We start from the raw sequence: 20,986 nt of genomic DNA on the forward strand, positions 1-20,986 counted from the left end.
ATGGTGCTGTCCACAACCAAATGCTGCTGACAGGCACATTCCAAGGTGCAGGAGTACGTGTTGAGGGACACACTGAAGCCCTGAGCAGCCACTGCAAAGGTTCTGGACTCTAACAGGTTGGGTCCTGTATAATAAACTCTCACACCGATTGCCCATGGAATGTTTAAGAGTGGAAAATTGATGCCTTGTTGACATCATGTAAATATTATAAATTGGTAAATTGGTTTATTATTGTCACGTGTACCGAGGTACAGTGAAAAACTTGTCTTGCATATCGTTCATGCAGATCAATTCATTACAACAGTGCATTGAGGTAGTACAGGGTAAAACAATAACAGAATGCAGAATAAAGTGTAACAGTTACAGAAAAAGTGCAATGCAGGCAGACAATAAGGTGCAGGGTCATAACAAGGTAGATCGTGAGGTCAAGAGTCCACCTTATTGTACTAGGGAACCGTTTAATAGATTTATAACAGCGGGATAAAAGATGCCCTTGAGGTTGGTGCTACGTGCTTTTGGGCATTTTGTATCTTCTGCCCAATGGGAGAGGGGAGAAGAGAGAATGTCCAGGGCGGGTGGGGTCTTTGATCGTGTCTGTGGTGGGGTCTAAGCAAATGTACTGATACACTTGGTACAGTGAATAAAGACAAAACAATGGTCCATATTGCATAACTGTATATTTTATGAATAACTATATTATTGGAGGATAAAATTCATCTCCTAACAAGGACTTTGCTGAAATCCATTGGAAAGGAATTTTGCTGTCTGAGAGCCAACTTGAGATTACTCTCCTTGAAGGAGAAATATCCATGGCAGTGACACCTATAAACAGAACTCAAAAGAAAAATTCTCTACACATATTTTGAAATTGGACAGCTGAACTTACTATGCCGTATCCCTGTTGATCATTGGCCTTCCAGTTTGGCTCAGCGATGGAAAAAATATGGTAAAGGCCACAGGGAACTGGCATTGGGAACATTCTCATTCAGATCCAGGTAACTGAGAGAAAATATCCTACACTGCTTCAAATATTGACTGCCGTAAAATGCTTGTAAAAGGCACTGCTTAAATGCAATTTTTTTTTCAATGGGCAGTAGGGTTCGCACTGGGCCACAGCGAGAAGCTCAAAGGTAGACTGTATTAAGAAACTACATTTGGGATGGCAGAGAGACTTGCATTTACCTAGTGTTTTTCACACCCTTTTTCAGGACATCTCAATGCACTTTATTGCCAAAGTAGTACTTTTATGTGTAGTCACTAAACGTGGCGGCCAATTTGCACCCAGCAAGACTCCATAAAGAGCAAAGTGAGATTGACCAGGTAATCTACTTCAGTGCTACTGCCTGAGGCTAAATATTGACAAAGACTCCAATATTTTGAGACAGAACAGAATTATCATCTCTGTTCTGTCTCAAAATATTGCCTTGGAGGTGTCCATTGACACAGGAGGCCAGATGGGATCTTAGTTTAATGTCCCTTCTGAAGGACAACATCTCTGAGTGTGCTGCACTGGAATGTCAGGTAGATTTTTTTCTATGCGTGAGGTTCTGGTGCAAGAAATAAAAATTGAAAATACTGGAAACATGCAGAAGGTCAGGCAGCATCTGCGGAGAGAGAAAGAGTTTCCAGCATTCTCTGTTTTTATTTCAGATTTTCAAGATCTGCAGTTTTATTTTAAATTGAGTTCCATTTGTCCTGGAGCAGGAGTTGAACCCACAACCCATATCTGACACACTCAGCACTTCTGTGACATGCAGCTGGTTTTGCTTGCTCAGCCTATGCCTAAATTCCCTCCTTCTGCAGCTAATTGGGTTGTTTGCCAGAAAAAGAACAAACACTCTCTTCCTTCTTGAAGGAACAGAAACTCTATAGAATCTTGATTCTGTAACTCTTAAACACAGCATTGGGTTTCTCTGCCTGTCAGACATCATGTTGATCAAAAAAATTCAATTCTTTGCAGGGACTGGTGCCAGCTGGAAATGGGAATCCTGCAGGCGGCAGGAAGCCAAAGAACCCATTTGAAAATAAAACAGCAGGAGGGAAAGGGTCCGGAGGTCCTTGGAAATGTAATTGAGCAAAGTCCAGTCACCAAATGCAGCAGCAAACCTGCTGAACCCTCATCTTGGGTCTCACCAACTTTACTGTGAGTCTCTAACTTTACTTTGTGGAAACGGGGCCATGGGTGAGCGGTTTTCCTTTGGTAAACGTACGGGAGTGTACCAGATGTACTCACCTCCCACACGTTGAGTCATAGAGTGCTACAGCACGGAAACAGGCCCTTCGGCCCAACTCGTCCATGCCGACCATCATGCCCACTAAGATAGTCCCATTTGTCTGCATTTGGCAAATTATCCCTCTAAACCTTTCCTATCCATGTACTTACCTAAATGTCTTCTAAATGATGTTATTGTACCAGCCTCAACATTCTCTGGCAGCTTGTTCCATACATGCACCACCCTCTGTGTGAAGAAGTCGCCCCTCACATCCCTTTTAAATCTTCCCTCTCTCACCTTAAATCTATGCCCTCTAGTTTTTAGTTCCCCTTCCCCGGGAAAAGGACTGTGCGCATTCACCTTGTCTATACCCCTCATGATTTTATACACCTCTATGAGGTCACATTGCCAGTATGGGCAAGTATAACCAGTTGCTGTACTCCCTCACATACTGAGTGCTGGCAAACAAAGTTGAATTTCTCCCCCCTCTAATTGCAGGAACGGATTGAGGATATTCAGCATTTTACAGAAGATTTATCCAGTTAATTCCTCTCACTTCCTTCTTCCAGGAACCCAGTACATTTTCCATCCTTCAAGACAAGTTCTATGAGAGGACATGGCTTTAGGGTGAAAGGGGAAAAGTTTAGGGGGATGATTAGGGGGAACTTCTTCACCCAAAGAGTGGTGGGGGTATGGAACGGGCTGCCATCTGATGTAGTAAATGTGGGCTCACTCTTGAGTTTTAAGAATAAATTGGCTAGATACATGGACGGGAGAGGTCTGAAGGGTTATGGACTGGGTGCAGGTAAATGGGACGAGCGGAATACCGTTTAGGCACAGACTAGAAGGGCCGAATGGCCTGTTTTCTGTGCTGTAGTGTTCTATGGTTCTCTGTTGAAAGTTGGTACAGAATTCAGCAGGCTTTCATACCATGCATTCCACAACTCGCTGCACAAATATAAGTTTCCTTTAGTTGCCACTCTTTCCATTTGTGAATTATTTTTGGAATCTGTTTCCTAACTTGCAGGAGGAAATGTGCTATCTGGAAAACGTACTGCAGAAAAACCACATACAGGACATAATGACTCTCTGGAGAAACACTGGCCAGCTGTAGTGTACGCACCCGCAGTGCGCATTCTGGACTTCTGCACTTGCACACTGCAGCTTGGAAGTCCAGAATGAGCTGGAGGTTAGGTGAGCCTGCATCTGACCCCACCCTCCACCCCTGAGCTCACCACCGAGTCCTGGGGTGGTCCATAACTTCACATCTGGCCCCTCAGCTCTTCCCCAGCTGTAGCTGACATATCCAGTTTCAGCTCCAGCAGAATGAATCAATCACAAGCATAATCTCCAATCGGATCGTAGAAGTAAAGGAATGAAGTGGGAAACTCAATCATTTTAATGACAAAGATGGAAAAATGAGAATTGTGGATTATTTACCAGACACAAGCAAATGCAGTGAGAGACTTTAGACCTGAATTTGCTCTCTGGCGATTATCTACTTTGCATGTGGAAATGGAATGAGTTGATTGTAATCTTGTGTATGTTGCAATTTGTAGATTTTGCATCTAGTGGTTGAGCATTGGCCTTGAGCCAACTTCCAACCAATGAGGAAGACAAAAAAAAAAGCTGACTAGCAAATCAAATACACAGGGAAGTGAAAACTTAAAGATAGGTGGATATGCACGGCAGATTATTAGACTCATAGTCATTGAGTTACACAGCACGGAAACAGGCCTTTCAGCCCAGCTTGTTTCTGGTGACCAAGTTGTCTACCTGAGCTATTCCCATATGCCTATGTTTGGCTCATATTCCTCTAAACCCTTCCTGTCCAAGTTTTATATAATTTCTTTGAAGATGGTACATGCCAGTCAACCTTTGCCTGGGCTTTTAGGGAAATGGTGGTGTTGGGGGTGGGGGGAGTGGTCAATGATAAGTGCTGGCAAAATGGAAGTGAAAGGAAATGAGATAACACAAGAGATAGACCAAACACTGAGGTCCTGGTTTGATAATTGGCAAACAAGATTTCATTCTGAGGGTGAGGAGGCTTCCTTGTTGGGAGCCTTCTCTGGGGAGTCCTAGTGAACTGGCTTACTGGGAGATGGTACAAGGCTTAGTTCACTATCTACAGTAATCAGCGTTCTTGAGAACCCACTCATCTGGACCTCTCAAGCTTGCCCCACCATTCAATATGATTATGGCTGATCTATGCTAGCCTCAAACTCCTCTTCTGTGCCAGTTCCCCATTACCCTCATTTCCTCGCTATTTCAAATATTTATCTACACCTTAAAGATATCTAATGATCTGGTCTCCACAACCCTCGGGTGGGGGCAGAGAATTCCAGAGGTTCACTGCCACCATCCTTCCAAACAAGTCCTTTGCCACTCTGGACAGTCGCCAGCCACTATGCTTTGGTGGCTTCTCATCTTAATACAAGAATCAGTCTCTGGTGCATGTTCTCCTACACACCTCAGTTTTAAAAGTCTGGCCCTAATCTTGAATCACCAAATGCAGTAAGAGATCTGGTAAATGGAATTAGTGTAGATGGGCAAAAAAGTCAGCATGGACATGGTGCCTATTTCTGTGCTGTGTGACCCTGTGACTCTCTCCAGTTCCTTCAATGAGATTCTACCACTAGTGGAAACATCTTGATTTCTACACTGTAAAACCCCCTCAGGATCTATATTTCAGATATTATGGATGTTATATGCATATTGAGGAAACCACAAATTGTATTGTGGGATCAATTTAAATATCTTTTATACATTTGATTAAAGTTACATTGATCATTAAGGTCCTAGTGGTTTTCCTTTTGACTTCTTTTAGGTGTGTTTGTACAAATCATTATGTTGACTGAGTCATAATCCAGAGGTTGAGGCTGATAATCAGGACACGAGTTCAAATTCCAATAAAGCAGCCGGAGAATTTAAAAGTAAATGGTTAACTCACACATTTTGAGTAAAAAGCTGTTATTTAGAGTAGTAACCATGAATTTATGGCACCATTGTGGAATGCCACTTGCTTCATGAGGAATGTGGATAATCGGGGAAGGGGTAGACCATTCAGCCTTTCAAACCTGCTCTGCCGTACAATATGAACATGATTAACCATCCAAATTCAGTACCCTGTCCAGCTTTGTCCACACATCCCTCGTTTTCTTCATTCTCTGGAGCTCCTACTTACTTCTCTCTGTGGTAGGTAACCCCACAGGCTCACCACTCCCTGAGTGAGGAAATTTCTTCTCAACTCAGTCCTAATGACTAAGTCCTTAAGTTGTGTGGCCTGGTTCTGACTTCCCTCTATTGGGAGCATCTTCCCTGTATCTGGTCTTTCCAGTCCAATCAGGATATTGTAAGATCCAATGAGATCCCCTCTCATTTTTCCCAACTCTATATAATATCTATATAAGACCAGTCATCCTAATCTATGTTCATATATTTCATTATTCATATATATTCATTATTGTGCACAGTTCTGGTTGCCCCGTTACAGGAAGGACGTGGAGGATTTGGAAAGGGTGCAGAAGAGGTTCACCAGGATGCTGCCTGGATTAGAGGGTATGAGCTATAAGGAGAGGTTGGACTAATTTAGGTTGTTTTCTCTGGAATGTTGGAGGCTGAGGGGAGACCTGATAGAAGTTCATAAGATCATGAGAGGCATAGATAGGGTATATCGTCAAAATCTTTTTCCCTGGGTAGAAATGTTAAATATTAGAGGACATGCATTTAAAGTGAGAAGGGTAAAGTTTAAAGGAGATGTGCAGGGCAGGTTTGTTTTTTACACAGAGGGTGGTAGGTGCCTGGAATACGCTGCCAGGGGTGGTGGTGAAAGCAGACACAATAGTGGCAGTTAGGAGGCTGTTGGACACATGAACATGCAGGGAATGGAGGGATATGGATCATGTACAGTAGAAGAGATTTAGTTTAATTCAGCATCATGTTTGGTGCAGTCATCATGGGCCGAATAGTCTGTTCCTGTGCTGCAATGTTTTATGTTCTATATGCCCTTCCTGTCATCCCAGTAACGTCTTGCTACACTTCCCCCATAGAAAGGGCATCTTTACTCAGATAAGAAGACTAAAATTGTACACAATACTCAGTGTGAGGTCTCACCAAGGCTCTGTATAATTGCAGCAAGACAGACCTGCGCCTACACTCGAACCCTTTCACTGTGAAAGCCAACGTATCATTTGGCTTCTTAGATACCTCTTGCATCTGCATGCTTCCCTTCAGTGACTGGTGCACAAGGACACCCTGGTCTCATTGCAGCTCCCACTTTGCTAACCTGTTGCTGTTCAGATAATAATCTGCCCTCCTCCTTCTGCCCCCAAAGTGGATAACCTCATACTTATCCTCATTGCGCTGCATCAGAGGTGCAAAGGGACTTGAGGGTCCTAGTTCAGGACACCCTTAAGGTTAGTGTGCAGGTTGAGTCAGTAAGTAAAGAAGGCAAGCAGAATGTTAGCATTCATGTGAGAGGACTAGAACATAAAAGCAAGGATGTACTGCTGAGGCTTTATAAGGCGTTGGTCAGACATTTGGGATATTGTGAGCAATTTTGGGCCCTGTATCTAGGGAAAGACGTGCTGGCCCTGGAGAGGGTCCAGAGGAGGTTTACAAGAATGATCCTGGGAGTGAAAGGCTTAACCTATGAGGAGGGTTTGATGTCTCTGGGCCTGTACTCGATGGAGTTCAGAAGGATGAGGGAAGATTTCAGATACTAAAAGGCTTGGATAGAGTGGATATAGAGAGGATGTTTCCAGTAGTGGGAGAGTCTTGCATCTGAGGGCACAGCCTCAGAATAAAGGGAAGTCCCTTTAAAACTGAGATGAGGAAGAATTTCTTTAGCCAGATGATGGAGAATCTGTGGAATTTATTACCACAGAGGGTTGTGGAGGCCAAGTCATTGGGTGTATTTAAGGCAGAGATTGACAGTTTCTTGATTGGTAATTCAGTTAAGGGTTACGGGAGAAGGCAAGAGAATGGGGGTTAAAAAAAATCAGCCATCACTCGATGGGCCAAATGGCCTGATTCTGCTCCTATATCTTATGGCCTTATTTGCCATGCATTCTCCCACTCACCCAACCTGTCCAAATCTCATGGGAGCCTTTCTGCATCCTCCTCACAGCTCACACTGCCAAACAGCTTCTTCCACTAGCAAAGGAAATCTGCTATCCTCATCTGGTCTGTGGTCTGGCCGACATGACTTCAGTCCCACAGCATTGAGGCTGTCTCCGATGAGGCCAAGTTGGTTGAAGTAATTAAAAGCTGGATATTAATGCTGTTCTTATCAGTGACATGTGTGGTCCATGAATGAATATAAAAAAAGTGCATCAGGCAGCAAACTGCAAATGCTCACCCATCCCACCACTCTGTGTTTACCCCCGGTAAAAGCTCAGGACTAGTGTGACTGCTGTTGGGATGTCGGTCTTTGAACTCCGAGGACAAAGCTGCTTTACAGAAGTAACAACAGCAGATGCTGGAAACATTCAGCAAGTTAGGCAGCATCTGTGGAGAGAGAAACAGTTAATTTTTGAGGTCCAGTTGTCTTACCACAGATGCTGCCTGACCTGCTGAGTATTTCCAACATCTTCTGCTTTTGTTTCAGATTTCCAGCATCTACTGTTTTTTTTTATTGTTGTTTACAGAAGCGCTCTCCTCCCAATTCATTTTGGGACAGTAGACGAGATCACAGCTGGACCTTGCACACAGTGCTGGTGTCTTTACTTAAGGAGGGAAATTCTTTTACGCCCTTTAGAGAAGGTTCACCACGTTGATTCTTAGGAATAAAGGGGAAGGGTTGAGCAAGTTGGTCTTCACTCATTGGCGTTTATAAGAATGAGAAGGTTTTATTAAAACATGTAAGATTGTAAGGGAGCTCGGGAGGATGGAAAACAAGAGAATGTTGTTGAAAGAGGGGAAGAGAGAAGATAAGATATCTTTATTAGTCACGTACATCGAAACACACAATGAAATGCATCTTTTGCGTAGAGTGTTCTGGGGGCAGCCCGCAAGTGTCACCATGCTTCCAGTGCCAACATAGCATGCCCACAACTTCCTAACCCACGGTAGTCACGGGGAGAACGTATAAACTCCTTATCGACAGCGGCCGGAATTGGACCCAGCCCTGTAGTAGCATTATGCTAACTGTCACACTACCATGCCTGGTGAAGAGTTTTGGAAATAAGGAGTCAACCATTTAAAATGGAAATGAGGAAGAATTTCTTCTCCCAGAGGATTTTGAACCCTTGGACATGTAAAGAACATTGGAGAGAGTCACTGAATACATTCAACGCCAGGATAGATTTTTGTTACCCCTTTAGCAAGGTTATTGGGGGAAACAGACGGGGAAGTGCAGCAGAGGCTAAGATCAAATCAGTCATGATCTTATTGAATGGTGGATCAGGCGTGAGATGCTTTAAAACCAACTCTTACTCATTTTTCATTTGTTCTTATACTCAGACAAGCCCTCAGATTTAATAATTCATTAAAAGCTTGGTTGACTCTTCCTACATATCTGCACAAAAAAAAATACAAGTTGACGCATTTAAAAATACTCCACAGAAAATGCAGCAAATCAATTGTGAGCTGCCATCTTACACATTCTTTATGATACTCAGCACCAGGGATTTGCAGAAGGTTGTCGCTGATCAGTCGGTAATCATGACAGACCATGGAAGCTGTGACACAAAGGACTTTCAGTTTTAAAACTGGTAATTTCAGCAGGCTGCAATCAAAGTCATTTTAATTACAATTTTTCCTTTGCACTCGACAGGTTTCGAACAACATTGAACTGTGTGGGCTTCAGGGAGGACCCGCACTATTCCAGCAGGTTTTTAGAAGAATATCTATCCAGTTACGTGCCACAGTGAAAGCTATGGTTTAATCCCTGCTATAACTTAATCATGATGTGTAGGTTCCACATTTCAAACTCATCCCCGTACATGACTTAAAGTACAAGCAACTTCTCACGTTACAGCATTGAGCTAACAGAAATTCTCCCTTACAGAATTCACAAATCACTACCCAAAAATTTGAGATATGGAAAAAAATTCACTCTCAAAGAACTTATGTTAAAACAATAAATAAATAAACACAATTTTCCTTTTCAATTCACATTTCTTGGTACACGCGCAGAGGAGATGGAGTTGCGTAATGAAAAATCGTGATACCGACCATTTGTGTACAAGATGATGAGGCATAAAGCGAGTGGACAGTCAGAGACTTTTTCCCAGGGTGAAAATGGGTAACATGGGGAGACATAATTTTAAGGTGATTGGAGGAAGGTATAGGGGGGATGTCAGGGGTAAGTTTTTTTACACAGAGAGTGGTGGGCGCGTGGAACGCACTGCCTGCAGAGGTTGTGGGGGCAGATACGTTAGGGACATTTAAAAGACTCTTAGGTAGACACATGAATGATAGAGAAATGGAGGGCTATGTGGGAGGGAAGGGTTAGGTAGATCTTAGAGCAGGATAAAATGTCGGCACAACATTGTGTGCCGAAGGGCCTGTACTGTGCTGTAGTGTTCTACGTTCTATGTTCCATTTTCGAAGAAGCAACCCTCCATAGCGCTAATTTTTGTCCAATACCTAAATTGCAATATTGTCCCCAACAGATGCTCCAGGCACTGTAGTTAATGCAGTTTTAGTTGCACTGATCCAGTAACCCAATGGATCAATCTTGACCTGGATTTGCATGTTCCCTTGTGACTACAAGCATTCCCCATGGACTGTAGTTTCCTCACACATTCCAGAGATGTGCTGGTTGGGAGGTTAATTGGCTATTGTCAATTGCTCCAGTGTATATTAGAATGGAACTGGAATTGGTTGGTATTGGTTTATTGTCACTTGTACTGAGGTACAGTGAAAAACTTGTCTTGCATACCGATCATACAGGTCAATTCATTACACAGTGCATCAAGGTAGTACAGGTAAAACAATACAGAATGCAGAATAAAGTGTCACAGCTACAGAGAAAATGCAAGTGCAGGTAAACAATAAGGTGCAAGGTCATAACGAAGTAGATGTGAGGTCAAGAGTCCATCTTATTGTACTAGTGAACTGTTCAATAGTCTTATAACAGCGGGATAGAAGCTGTCCTTGAGCCTGGTGGTACGTGCTTTCAGGCTTTTGAATCTTCTGCCCGATGGGATAGGGGAGATGAGAATGTCTGGGGTGGGTGGGGTCTCTGATTATACTGGCTGCTTTACCGAGGCAGTGAGAAGTGTAGACAGAGTCCATGAAGGGGAGGCTGGTTTCAGTGATGTGCTGAGCTCTGTCCACAACTCCCTGCAGTTTCTTGCAGTCCCGAGCAGAGCAGTTGCCATACCAAGCCGTGATGTGGGTGTTAGGAGAATGAGGGTGGAATTAATGGGCATGTGGGAGTGATCAGGTTGCTGGGAAGTAAATGAGGGAATGGGATTGATGGGATTGCTCTAACGGTTGGCTAGACTCAGTTGGCTGAATGTCACAATGAGATATGAGATCAGCGAGAGGCATAGTCAATGTGTTTGAGCGTTGGTGACTCCTTGCAGCTCATAAGGCAATGGGAGAAGTGCTGCTTATTTGCAGCAGTTGTGGTTCTGCAGACGGAAAAAAAAATAATCATTAATTAAATTCTAAAATTCTTCTGTCATAAGATTGTTTTCTGAATGTGCACTGCAGAGGGGCAACTGCTCCACAGCTGTCTTATCAGCAGGGCATCCTGTCTCTGAAACTCCTCTTCATTTCCCTCATGATATGTCCATGACTATTGCTCCATGTGAATCTGTCAGATATAATAGCGTCTGGCTCTGGGAAATGATGAATAACCTCGACTACTGGGATCTGGGGCACAGACTTTTGCTGGTTCAGCACATAAGCTGCTATTACTTCCAAAAAGAAAGGTAGTCTCCGTTAAATGGGAACGTAATTGTGTGAAATTCGTTTTGTTGGTTTCCAAAATAGCAAAGAATGTAAAACTATCTCAGAATAAAATTCAGGTTTTGCATTTTGTTCCAAGGTTAGACACAAGGAAAACGGGCTAAGAAATGGCTGCTGGAATTTAATGTGGACAAGTGTGAGGTGATGCACTTTGGGAGGACAAACCAGGGTAAGACTTACACAGTGAATGGTAGGGCTCTGAGGTGTGCGATAGAACAGAGGGACCTGGGAACACAGATCCATAGTTCCTTGAAAGTGGCGTCACAGGTAGATAGCGTCGTAAAGAGAGCTTTTGGCACTTTAGCCTTCATAAATCAGGGCATTGAATAAACGAGTTGGGATGTTATGTTGTTGTACAAGACATTGGTGAGGCCAAATTTGGAGTATTGGGTGCAGATCTGGTCGCCTACCTACAGGAAAGATTGAAAGAGTGCAGAGAAAATTTACACGGATGTTGCCAGGACTTGAGGACCTGAGTTATAGGGAAAGGTTGAATAGGTTGGGACTTTATTCCCTGGAGCGCAGGAGAATGAGGGGAGATCTTACAGAGATATATAAAATTATGAAGGGTATAGATAACATGCAGGCTTTTCCCCTCAGGTTGGGTGAGACTAGAACTAGAGGACATAGGTTTAGGGTGAAAGGTGAAATATTTAAGGGGAATCTGAGGGGGAGTTTCTTCACTCAGAGGGTGGTGCGAGTGTGGAACGAGCTGCCAGTGGAAATGGTAGATGCGGGTCCAATTGTAACATCTAAGAGAGGTTTGGATAGGTACATGGATGGGAGGGGTTTGGAAGGATATGGTCCAGGTGCAGGTAGATGGGTCTAGGCAGAAGATCAGGTTGGCATGGAACAGATGGGCCGAAGGGCCTGTTTCTGTGCTGTAGTGCTCTATGACTCTATGACAAACTGCCCTTAGCTGAAATAACCAACACACAGGATAAATTGCTACCCCATTCATCACCCTAAACATTTGTTCTCTCCACTACCACAGCTACAGTGTTTGGCATCCACAGAATTACTGCAGTTTTGCAACCTCGGCTGCTCCAACAGCACCTCCTCTAACACCAACAAGGACAAGGGCAGCAGGTGCGTGGGAGCACCACCACCTTCAGGTTCCCCTCCTAGTCTCACATCAATCTGACTTGCAAATATATTGCTGTTGGGTCTAAATCCAGGAAGTCAGTCCCCAATGGGTACCTTCTCAAAGGCAAACCGTGATGGCCAAAAATTGCCGGGGCCTTGTCAGTGATAACAAATCCTGTTATTGAATGAAAAAAAAATACAAGAAAATAACAACTAATTTGTGATGGAGTAACGGCATAATTTTTAAATGGAACTGCATTTGGATGAATTATCCCTCAGTTCTAAGGGCAATAAGATGCCTTCAGCATTTTGGACTGAGAGCTGAAAAGTGGGAGTAATCACAATACAGACCATCCCAGGTAATGAACAGGTTACGTCTTTACAGACTTCCATAAGTCCATTTTGTCTTTAAGTCGGAAAATACACAAAAATCACTCGACATACTAACTGTACCTCCACAGTGTTGTAATGAATGGCATCGAACACGCATAAATCTGGTAAGAAAGAACAATTACTAAAAGTGGAGAGAGAGAGAGAGAGAGAGAGAGGAGGTGAGAGAGGGGTAATGAAGGAGGGAAAGAAAGGGAGAGAGGGAAGAAGAGAGGGAGACGGAGAGAGGGAGGGAGAGAGAGGGAGAGTGGGAGAGGGAGAGAGAGAGAAAACTGCTGTTTCTGGGAACAAACGTATGCATGTACGTCAGACATTTGAATTTAATATTATGGGACTTCCTTCATGTGCAGGGGTGTCCCTAAGTCGAGTGTTCGTAATCCAGGGACGGTCTGTATCTCTTTCATTGTCAAAGCAGACACATCAGGTCAAAGCACCACATTCAGTGCTGTACATTTCCATGATTTCCTAATTTGTTTGTGGTCCTGCTGCAACTCTCAGCATGAAATACTTTAAACCTGCTGGTGAGAGGCTTCTCAGAATAGGCACTGTATGCCAACTACTGCAATGTCATTGCAGTTGAGTTCCAGGGTGCCTGCAACCAATAGAGGTCCAATTGACAGAGGTAGCTCCCCCTTCGAGATAAACTCTTAATCTTCAATATGTACAAGTAACATTTTGTATGCACAAGTGTCAGGCAGTGTCCACCTCCAACTCTGAATTTCACATGACCAATACTTCAGGGCTCAGCACTAACCAGAAACTCAACAGGATCGGACACATTCGACATTATAGAAATTTATAAAATCATGAACTGCACAGATAAGGTGAATAACCACAGTCTTTTCCCCAAGGTAAGGAAGTCCAAAACTAGAAGACACAGGTTTAAGGGGAAAGATTTAAAAAGGACCTGAGGGGCAACTTTTTCACACAGAGGGTGGTACGCTCACGGAACGAGCTGCCAGAGGAAGTGGTAGAGGTGAGTAAAATTACAACATTTAAAAGACATTTGGACAGGTACACGGATAGGAAGAATTTAGAGGGATATGGGCCAAACACAGGCAAACGGGACTAGCTCAGTTAAGCAACTTGGTCAGCATAGACAAGTTGGGCCAAAAGGCCTGTTTTCCATGATGTATGACTCTATGACATACATACCAGGCTCCTAGAACCGTCAGAGGCTGGATATCCTGTGGTGAGTGACTTACCTCACAACTTCCCAAAGCCTTCTACCATCTACAAGGCATAAGTCAGGACTATGATGGAATAATCTCCACATGCCTGGATAATTGTAACTGCAACAAGTTGCATGAAGCTTGGCACCACTCAGGACATGACAGCCCACTTGATTGACACCTCACCCGTCACTCTGAAGATTCACATCTGCTGCCTTGGGCGTACAGTGGAAGCAGTGTATACCATCGACAAAATGGGAGCAAGCATCAGAATATAAGTCTGACATCTTTCAGAGGGTCATGTTGAAAAGATACATGTACATATGCCCACCTCTTTGTGGACTGTGGGTTTGCGAGGAGGGTGTGGCGAGAGATGCAAGGGTCCTTGTCACGGTTCATCCCCAGCAGCTGCGTAATAGAGGATTCTCTGATCTATGGGCTGTTCCCGGGGACACACACAGAGACGGACATCAACTGCTGCTGGAAGGTCATCAACTCGGTGAAAGACGCCCTTTGGTCTGCCCAAAACTTGTTGGTCTCCCAGCGCTGCGAGATGTCCATAGGGGAATGCTGTCGACTGGCACATTCCAGGCTGTAGGAGTACGCGCTGAGGGACACACTGAAGCTGGGTGCAGCCAACGCAAGGGCTCGGTGGGGAAGATCTACAGTTTAGGGTTCTTCTGTCACAGGAGAGGGAGGGGTGGGGTCTGGCGAGGAAGCCCCTTAAAGATTGTAAATATGGGATTGGGGTATCACCCCAGGGAGCCACACAAGTGGCATCGGTGCTGTGGTTTTTATAAAAAGTAACACTAATGATTGATCTGTAAATGAATGTGAAGGTTTGCACTGTTTTATTATTGTATATAGTTTGTCTTTTATTATGAATAAAGTTTATTTTGGTTAAAAAAAAATGTCCTTTTACACATCCAGATTTTCTATGCAGAATGATTATCATGGAGGAGAGAGTGCCCGCCCTCCCACCATGCTTGCCTTTGAACTACTGCTTCTTCAAAAGCACCTGTCAAACTTGCTCCCTCTACCATCAAAGAGAACAACGATTGGAATGCAATAACACCAATGATCAGCAAGTATATCAAATTTCCTTCATTGCCACTGGATCAAAATGATGAAGTTCTCCAGCTGCACTATAGAAAAAACTTGACCACATGGCCTTCAGCAGTTCAGGAAGGTGATTCACCACCACTTCCTCAAGCATGGTTAGGATGGATAGTAAATACTAGCCCTGCCACTGATACCAATACTCTGTGAATGAATTTCAAAAACTAATCAAAGTTCAGCTCAACTGTGGTAATATGGTTAGACCTAAAACTAAATAAGCACAATTGGTCAAAGCAATGTACCTTTTGCTGAACCTCAAGTCTCATAAGTTCCATTCCAGCTTTTATGTCAAGATTTGATTACCATCAGACAAGAAACTCCCTATTCACTCAGAAACACCAGAGTAAATCTTCAGTAATAGGGACAAAGCAGCATTCTGAGCAAAGATCCAGGCCAAATACAGTAATCTTCATTACTCAGTGCGTGAACAGAGAGCTTATGTGACTAAGTGTAATATGGTGGCTGCCATTAGAAGCTTCAGCTTATCAATCTGAGCCAATAGTTAGAAGCAAGGCAATTACTGAGACTGATTCTGACGCTGGTGTAGTCGTGAAGTATAATAGTACCCAGCCACACAATCACAATGTGACAAAGAGAAAAGCCCACAATGTCAGTCAAAATCCTATAAATGCTCCAGTATGTATTTGTCATGCTGTTTTTACTCAGGTCCTTACTATTCGCAACTCCCCAGTTTGTACCATTAAATTGTCATAAATCTCACTGCAAACCAATTCAGAGCAGGAAATTTTCTGTGGAACTCCAGACGGCTTATAGTGTGTTGGTAATAAACCAAAATTAAGCACATTCATTACATTTCCATTTCTTTTTGTGTGCACAGAACAGAGAGCTTTCAGCCTCTGTGAGATGTAGAATCGGAATAAGATTGTCACTTCTAGCAGTTCCTTTCTGAATTCCTCAAGAGCCCCAAAATGAAATACTTTTCAATTTCTTACTTTTTATCGGGATGATAAGCTGAGGGATGACGGGAAGGATCTTCGCTGCACCATGTTCCAGCATGTCATGGACTCCCTGTCTGGCAAAGAACTCATACGGATGAGTGGTCTCACAGAGGCCATCAAAGAAAAGAGGCAGGTAATGATGATAATCCAATTTTTCGATCTCAACCTGTAAAAGAGAGGTTTGTAATTAATCCTTCAGTTGAATATCTGTTCAAAATTAAGTTTTAATTCAGGCATCATGAAAAATGTGTTTCTGCCTGAACCAGCATGATCAATAATCTAAGGAAACAGATTTTGACTAATTACCAAATGAACCAGGACATATGAAGTAGGAGCAGGAGTAAGTCAAATGGCCATTCAAGCCTGGCCTGTAACTCATTGAGAATGTGGCTGATCCAGTCAGAAACTCCGCTCCACTTCCCAGAACCTTTCATTCCCTAGCAAACGAAAATTTTGTCAACCTCATTTATGAACGTATGCGTTGATTCAGCATCCACAGATCCCTGAATTCCAAAAATTCTCACAGTCGAGTTTATTGTCATATGCAATGACAAACGTACTTGCGGCAGCGTCACAGGCACATGGCACCATATGTGCAGCATTAACAAAGTAAACAAAAATTAAACATAAATTACAAGACAATTTTACAAGAAAACACAATTAGAACAAAACAAAAAGTCCATTTTAGTGCAAAGTGATCAAGGTGGTCATAGTGTTGCAAAACTGTGGTGATTAGTGTTATGCCAGTTGGTTCAAAAACCAAATGGTTGAAGGGAAGTAGCTGAAAGTCGATGATAGGGAAGGTCACCGATAGATAAGGTTGATGACAGAGAAGATTGATGATAGAGTAGGTTGATGATAGGGAAGGTTGATGACAGGGAAGGTTGAAGATAGGTTATTGGTGTTGGTTTATTATTGTCACTTGTACCGAGGTACAGTGAAAAACTTGTCTTGCAAACCGATCGGACAGGTCAATTCATTACACAGTGCAGTTACATTGAGTTAGTACAGAGTGCATTGAGGTAGTACAGGTAAAAACAATAACAGTACAGAGTAAAGTGTCACAGATACAGAGAAAGTGCAGTGCAATAAGGTGCAAGGTCACAACAAGGTAGATCATGGGGTCAGAGTCCATCTCATCGTATAAGGAAACTGTTCAATAGTCTTATCACAGTGGGGTAGAAGCTGTCCTTAAGCCTGGTGGTACGTGCCCTCAGGCTCCTGTATCTTCTACCTGATGGAAGAGGGGAGAAGAGAGAATGTCCCGGGTGGGCGGGGTCTTTGATTATGTTGTTTGCTTCACCAAGGCAGTGAGAGGTAAAGACAGAGTCCAAGGAGGGGAGGCTGGTGTCCGTGACGCGCTGGACTGTGTCCACAACTCTCTGCAGTTTCTTGTGGTCCTGGGCAGAGCAGTTGCCATACCAAGCCGTGATGCATCCAAATAGGATGCCTTCAATGGTGCACCGATAAAAGTTGGTGAGCGTCAAAGGGGACAAACCGAATTTCTTTAGCCTGCTGAGGAAGTAGAGGCGCTGGTGAGCTTTCTTGGCTGTGGAATCTACATGATTTGACCAGGACAGGTTGTTGGTGATGTTCACTACCAGGAACTTGAAGCTCTCAACCCTCTCGACCTCAGCACCGTTGATGTAGACAGGTGCGTGTACACCGCCCCCTTTCCTGAAGTCAATGACCAGCTCTTTTGTTTTGTTGACATTGCGGGAAAGGTTGTTGTCATGACACCATTCCACTAAGCTCTCTATCTCCTTCCTGTACTCCGACTCATCGCTGTTTGAGATATGGCTTACAACGGTGGTAACATCTGCAAACTTGTAGATGGAGTTAGAGCAGAATCTGACCACACAGTCATGAGTGTATAGGGAGTAGAATAGAGGGCTGAGGATGCAGCCTTGTGGAGCATCAGTGTTGAGAATAATCGTGCTGGAGGTATTGCTGCCTATCCTCACTGATTGAGGTCTGTTGGTCAGAAAGTGAAGGATCCAGTTACAGAGGAAGGTGTTGAGTCCTAGGTCTCGGAGTTTGGTGACAAGCTTGCTTGGGATTATTGTATTGAAGGCAGAGCTGTAGTCAATAAACAATAGTCTGACATATGTGTCTTTATTGTCCAGATGCTCCAGAGCTGAGTGTAGGTTGGTTGATGGATGAGGGAAGGTTGATGATAGGAAAGGGTGATGATAGGGAAGGTCAATGATGAGGTAAGTCAACAATAGGGAAGGGTTTGGCAGTGGCGGTGGTGCCGGCTTGGAGAAGGCGGTGAAGGCTGCTACAGAACAAAAGATGTGATTGCAAGAGATATAAATAGGAAGGAATGGATGAGCTCCAAAATTACCAGATGAGTCATCTTCTGCTCACCTAAGAACTCAATTCCAAACTTCTCAACATTGCATAGCTACTATCATGACCTCACTATTTGTTACATTCATAATTTACCTCAGTCATACAGTCCCACACCACCTACCTGGCCTCTTGTTCATCTCCTCATCTCAACCCTCTCACCTGAAAAGCTTCTTTAGACTACCTCATCACTTGTTGCTAAGACCAAGAATTTTCACCAAGCTTTTGGTTGCTTCCCCCAGCATCTCCTTCACTGTGATCATTCCTTAATTGCACATATGTGATACACCCAGAGACAAATCTTACTACTTGTGTTCATGTGTTGTGTCCATAATGCCACAGCTATCATTACATAGAGTAGTTGTTGGTGATGTGTCATGCAATGTGGATGCATTTGGAAAGCAGAGAGTTAAAAAGCATACAGCAAGAATTTTGGCTCTTTGCTAGGTAGATCTTAAGACATACAAGAGTATTGGCTAAGGGACAGTCAATGTTTCAGATCAAGACTCTGCATCTGATCCCAGCATCTGTAGTCTCTTGTGTCTCCAAGAGTATTGGCTACTGGTTTCATTTACCTCCTGCACGTGCAGATCCATGGACTCATCACAAATTTAGCTTTGTTGGTAAAGACACTCTCTCCCCCAATTATTGACTTGACGTGGTACAAGTGAGATCTGACTGCAGATGATTTAGTTGGTTTATGTGGGCAAGTGAAAAGAAATTGGACGTTTGTAATCATGGCCAATAGTGTCAGTTGTATTGGCGTCTGTTCATACATTGCTGTTGGAAAAAGAAGTGAAAATTACACTGTGGGCATTACTTGGATGTACATTTAAGATAACTTTTTTTCTGCACTGTTTTCTCACCATCTGGGAAGGGAGGGTAGAGAATTCGAATAATGAAATATTTGAACACTTAAAACTATTAAGAACATTGGACAGATTCCAAAGAATTCACACCTGCATAAATACAGAAAATAAAACTTGCAAAATTACAATCTCTTGGGAACTGTCATAACTTCAAGACCTTGAGTTGCCAAAGTTCTTCAAGAAAGATTGCACAATCATAATCTTTTAAGATAAAATCCCAGGTGGAAATGCAATTTTGCTGCACGTTTAAGGGGGCACTCTACTTGGCAAACAGAAACTCTGGAGGCAAGCTTTGCTCACATGGTATTTATTTTCCATTGCAAGCACGTCAAATTGTAAGTGACACTGTTTGAGATGGCTTACATTATGAATGTGATGGTCCTTTAATATTATGACTGTATGAGCATTATTATGACTGTGCTGATAATGATGGCTTCAGATCACGGTCATCAGAAATACTTATGAATATTTTGTAAAAATGAGATTTTGGCTTCACATCAGGAACATTTTAACAGTGAAGCATATGTTAAAAGCCTTCTGTGTACACAATGGGGTTCTAAAGATATCAAATATAGCCAAGCACAATCTTTCAGGAATATATAATTTTATAAAATATCTTCCTTCTTATAATATTCTATTGTCCTGACCAGCAAATCACAGTGAAATTCAAATGCCAATCTTACAGAAAAACTTGTTGCTGATAATACAAATGTGCTCAAGCAGGCAATAGTTTGATAATGGAATGCAAGGAAGCTAAAAGATAAGCTCATCATTTTACAATTGCTGCTCTGGTTTACATAGCACACACTTCCTAGTCTGTACTTTTACTTAGAGTTCAAGGTTATGAGTAATATACGGAATACAATACTATAGAGGCATTTAGAAATTTCTACAATCCACAAATAATCTGCCTTTTGTTCGTTACATGACTTTGCTAAATGAAATTCAGATTATAGAGCCATTTTAAAATTTGTTTATTTGTGCGATTTCTTTAACAATGTTGTTAGGAAATAACTTCAAGTTAATTTTTAGGACTTGATCATCTCCAGCAAGCCCTGCCTATGTTTCCCATGTCAAGGGGGCTGTCCTTCTGCAGAAGTTGCACCCATACTCAAGTCAAGTCAAATTGAGTCAGGTAGAGTTTATTGTTATATACACAAGTACACGTATGCACAGGTGCAATGAAAAACTTACTGGCAGCAGTATCAGAGGCACATAGCATTAAAGGCACAACATTCACAAGAAAAACATAAATTATGCATAAATTATACAAGAAAAGACACAATTAGAACAAAAAAGAAAAATTCATTATAGTACAAAGTGGTCATAGTGTTGCTGTACTGAGGCAGTGATCAGGGTTGTGCCGGTTGGTTCAAGAACCGAATGGTTGAAGGGAAGTAATTGTTCTTGAACCCGATGGTGTGAACTTGGTACTACTACTAGGCGATGATGTAGACCCAGCAGCGATTAAGTATTGGTGATATACTTCCAATAGAATGCTGTTCAATTTGGACAGGAACCTGGAGGTAGTGGTGTTTCCAAGCATCTGCTGCCCTTGTCCTTTTGTGTGGTAGAGGTTATGGGGAAAAGCAACCTCAATGCAATTGTTAAATAAGTTAGAGCAATCAATTGTACCCTTCAATCATTTTGTTCATACAATTACCTGCTCACCAATGTCAATAAAAAAATGCATTAAATAACTAATTTCAAATGTCAAACATATTTGGTTATAACTCGGAAGGCTTAATCCAAGCAAGTTCCTAAACCATCTCCAGTCACTGAATTTCCTGTTTGTGATATTGTACAGCTGGCATTTTACCTTTAAACATCAGAGTTCTCAAGCATTTGTGGAAAGTCTGCTAAATTCAGAAAGGAAGAAATAAACTTTGCAATCACATTTTATA

General features: G+C 42.7%; 1 protein-coding gene across 3 annotated transcripts in view; it reads right to left on the reverse strand.

Annotated features, from left to right (window-relative positions):
- The window catches only part of pacrg (PARK2 co-regulated), a 247,086-nt gene that overhangs the window by 81,072 nt on the left and 145,028 nt on the right, over positions 1 to 20,986 (reverse strand). For all 3 annotated transcript variants that reach the window (XM_052036416.1, XM_052036417.1, XM_052036415.1), the window contains exon 3: positions 15,856 to 16,027. In XM_052036416.1, coding sequence (XP_051892376.1) covers positions 15,856 to 16,027 — 172 coding nt within the window. The remainder of the gene's footprint in view (positions 1 to 15,855; positions 16,028 to 20,986) is intronic.

The sequence above is a fragment of the Pristis pectinata genome, chromosome 22, assembly GCF_009764475.1.
Source record: "Pristis pectinata isolate sPriPec2 chromosome 22, sPriPec2.1.pri, whole genome shotgun sequence".
Classification (NCBI taxonomy): Eukaryota; Metazoa; Chordata; class Chondrichthyes; order Rhinopristiformes; family Pristidae; genus Pristis; species Pristis pectinata.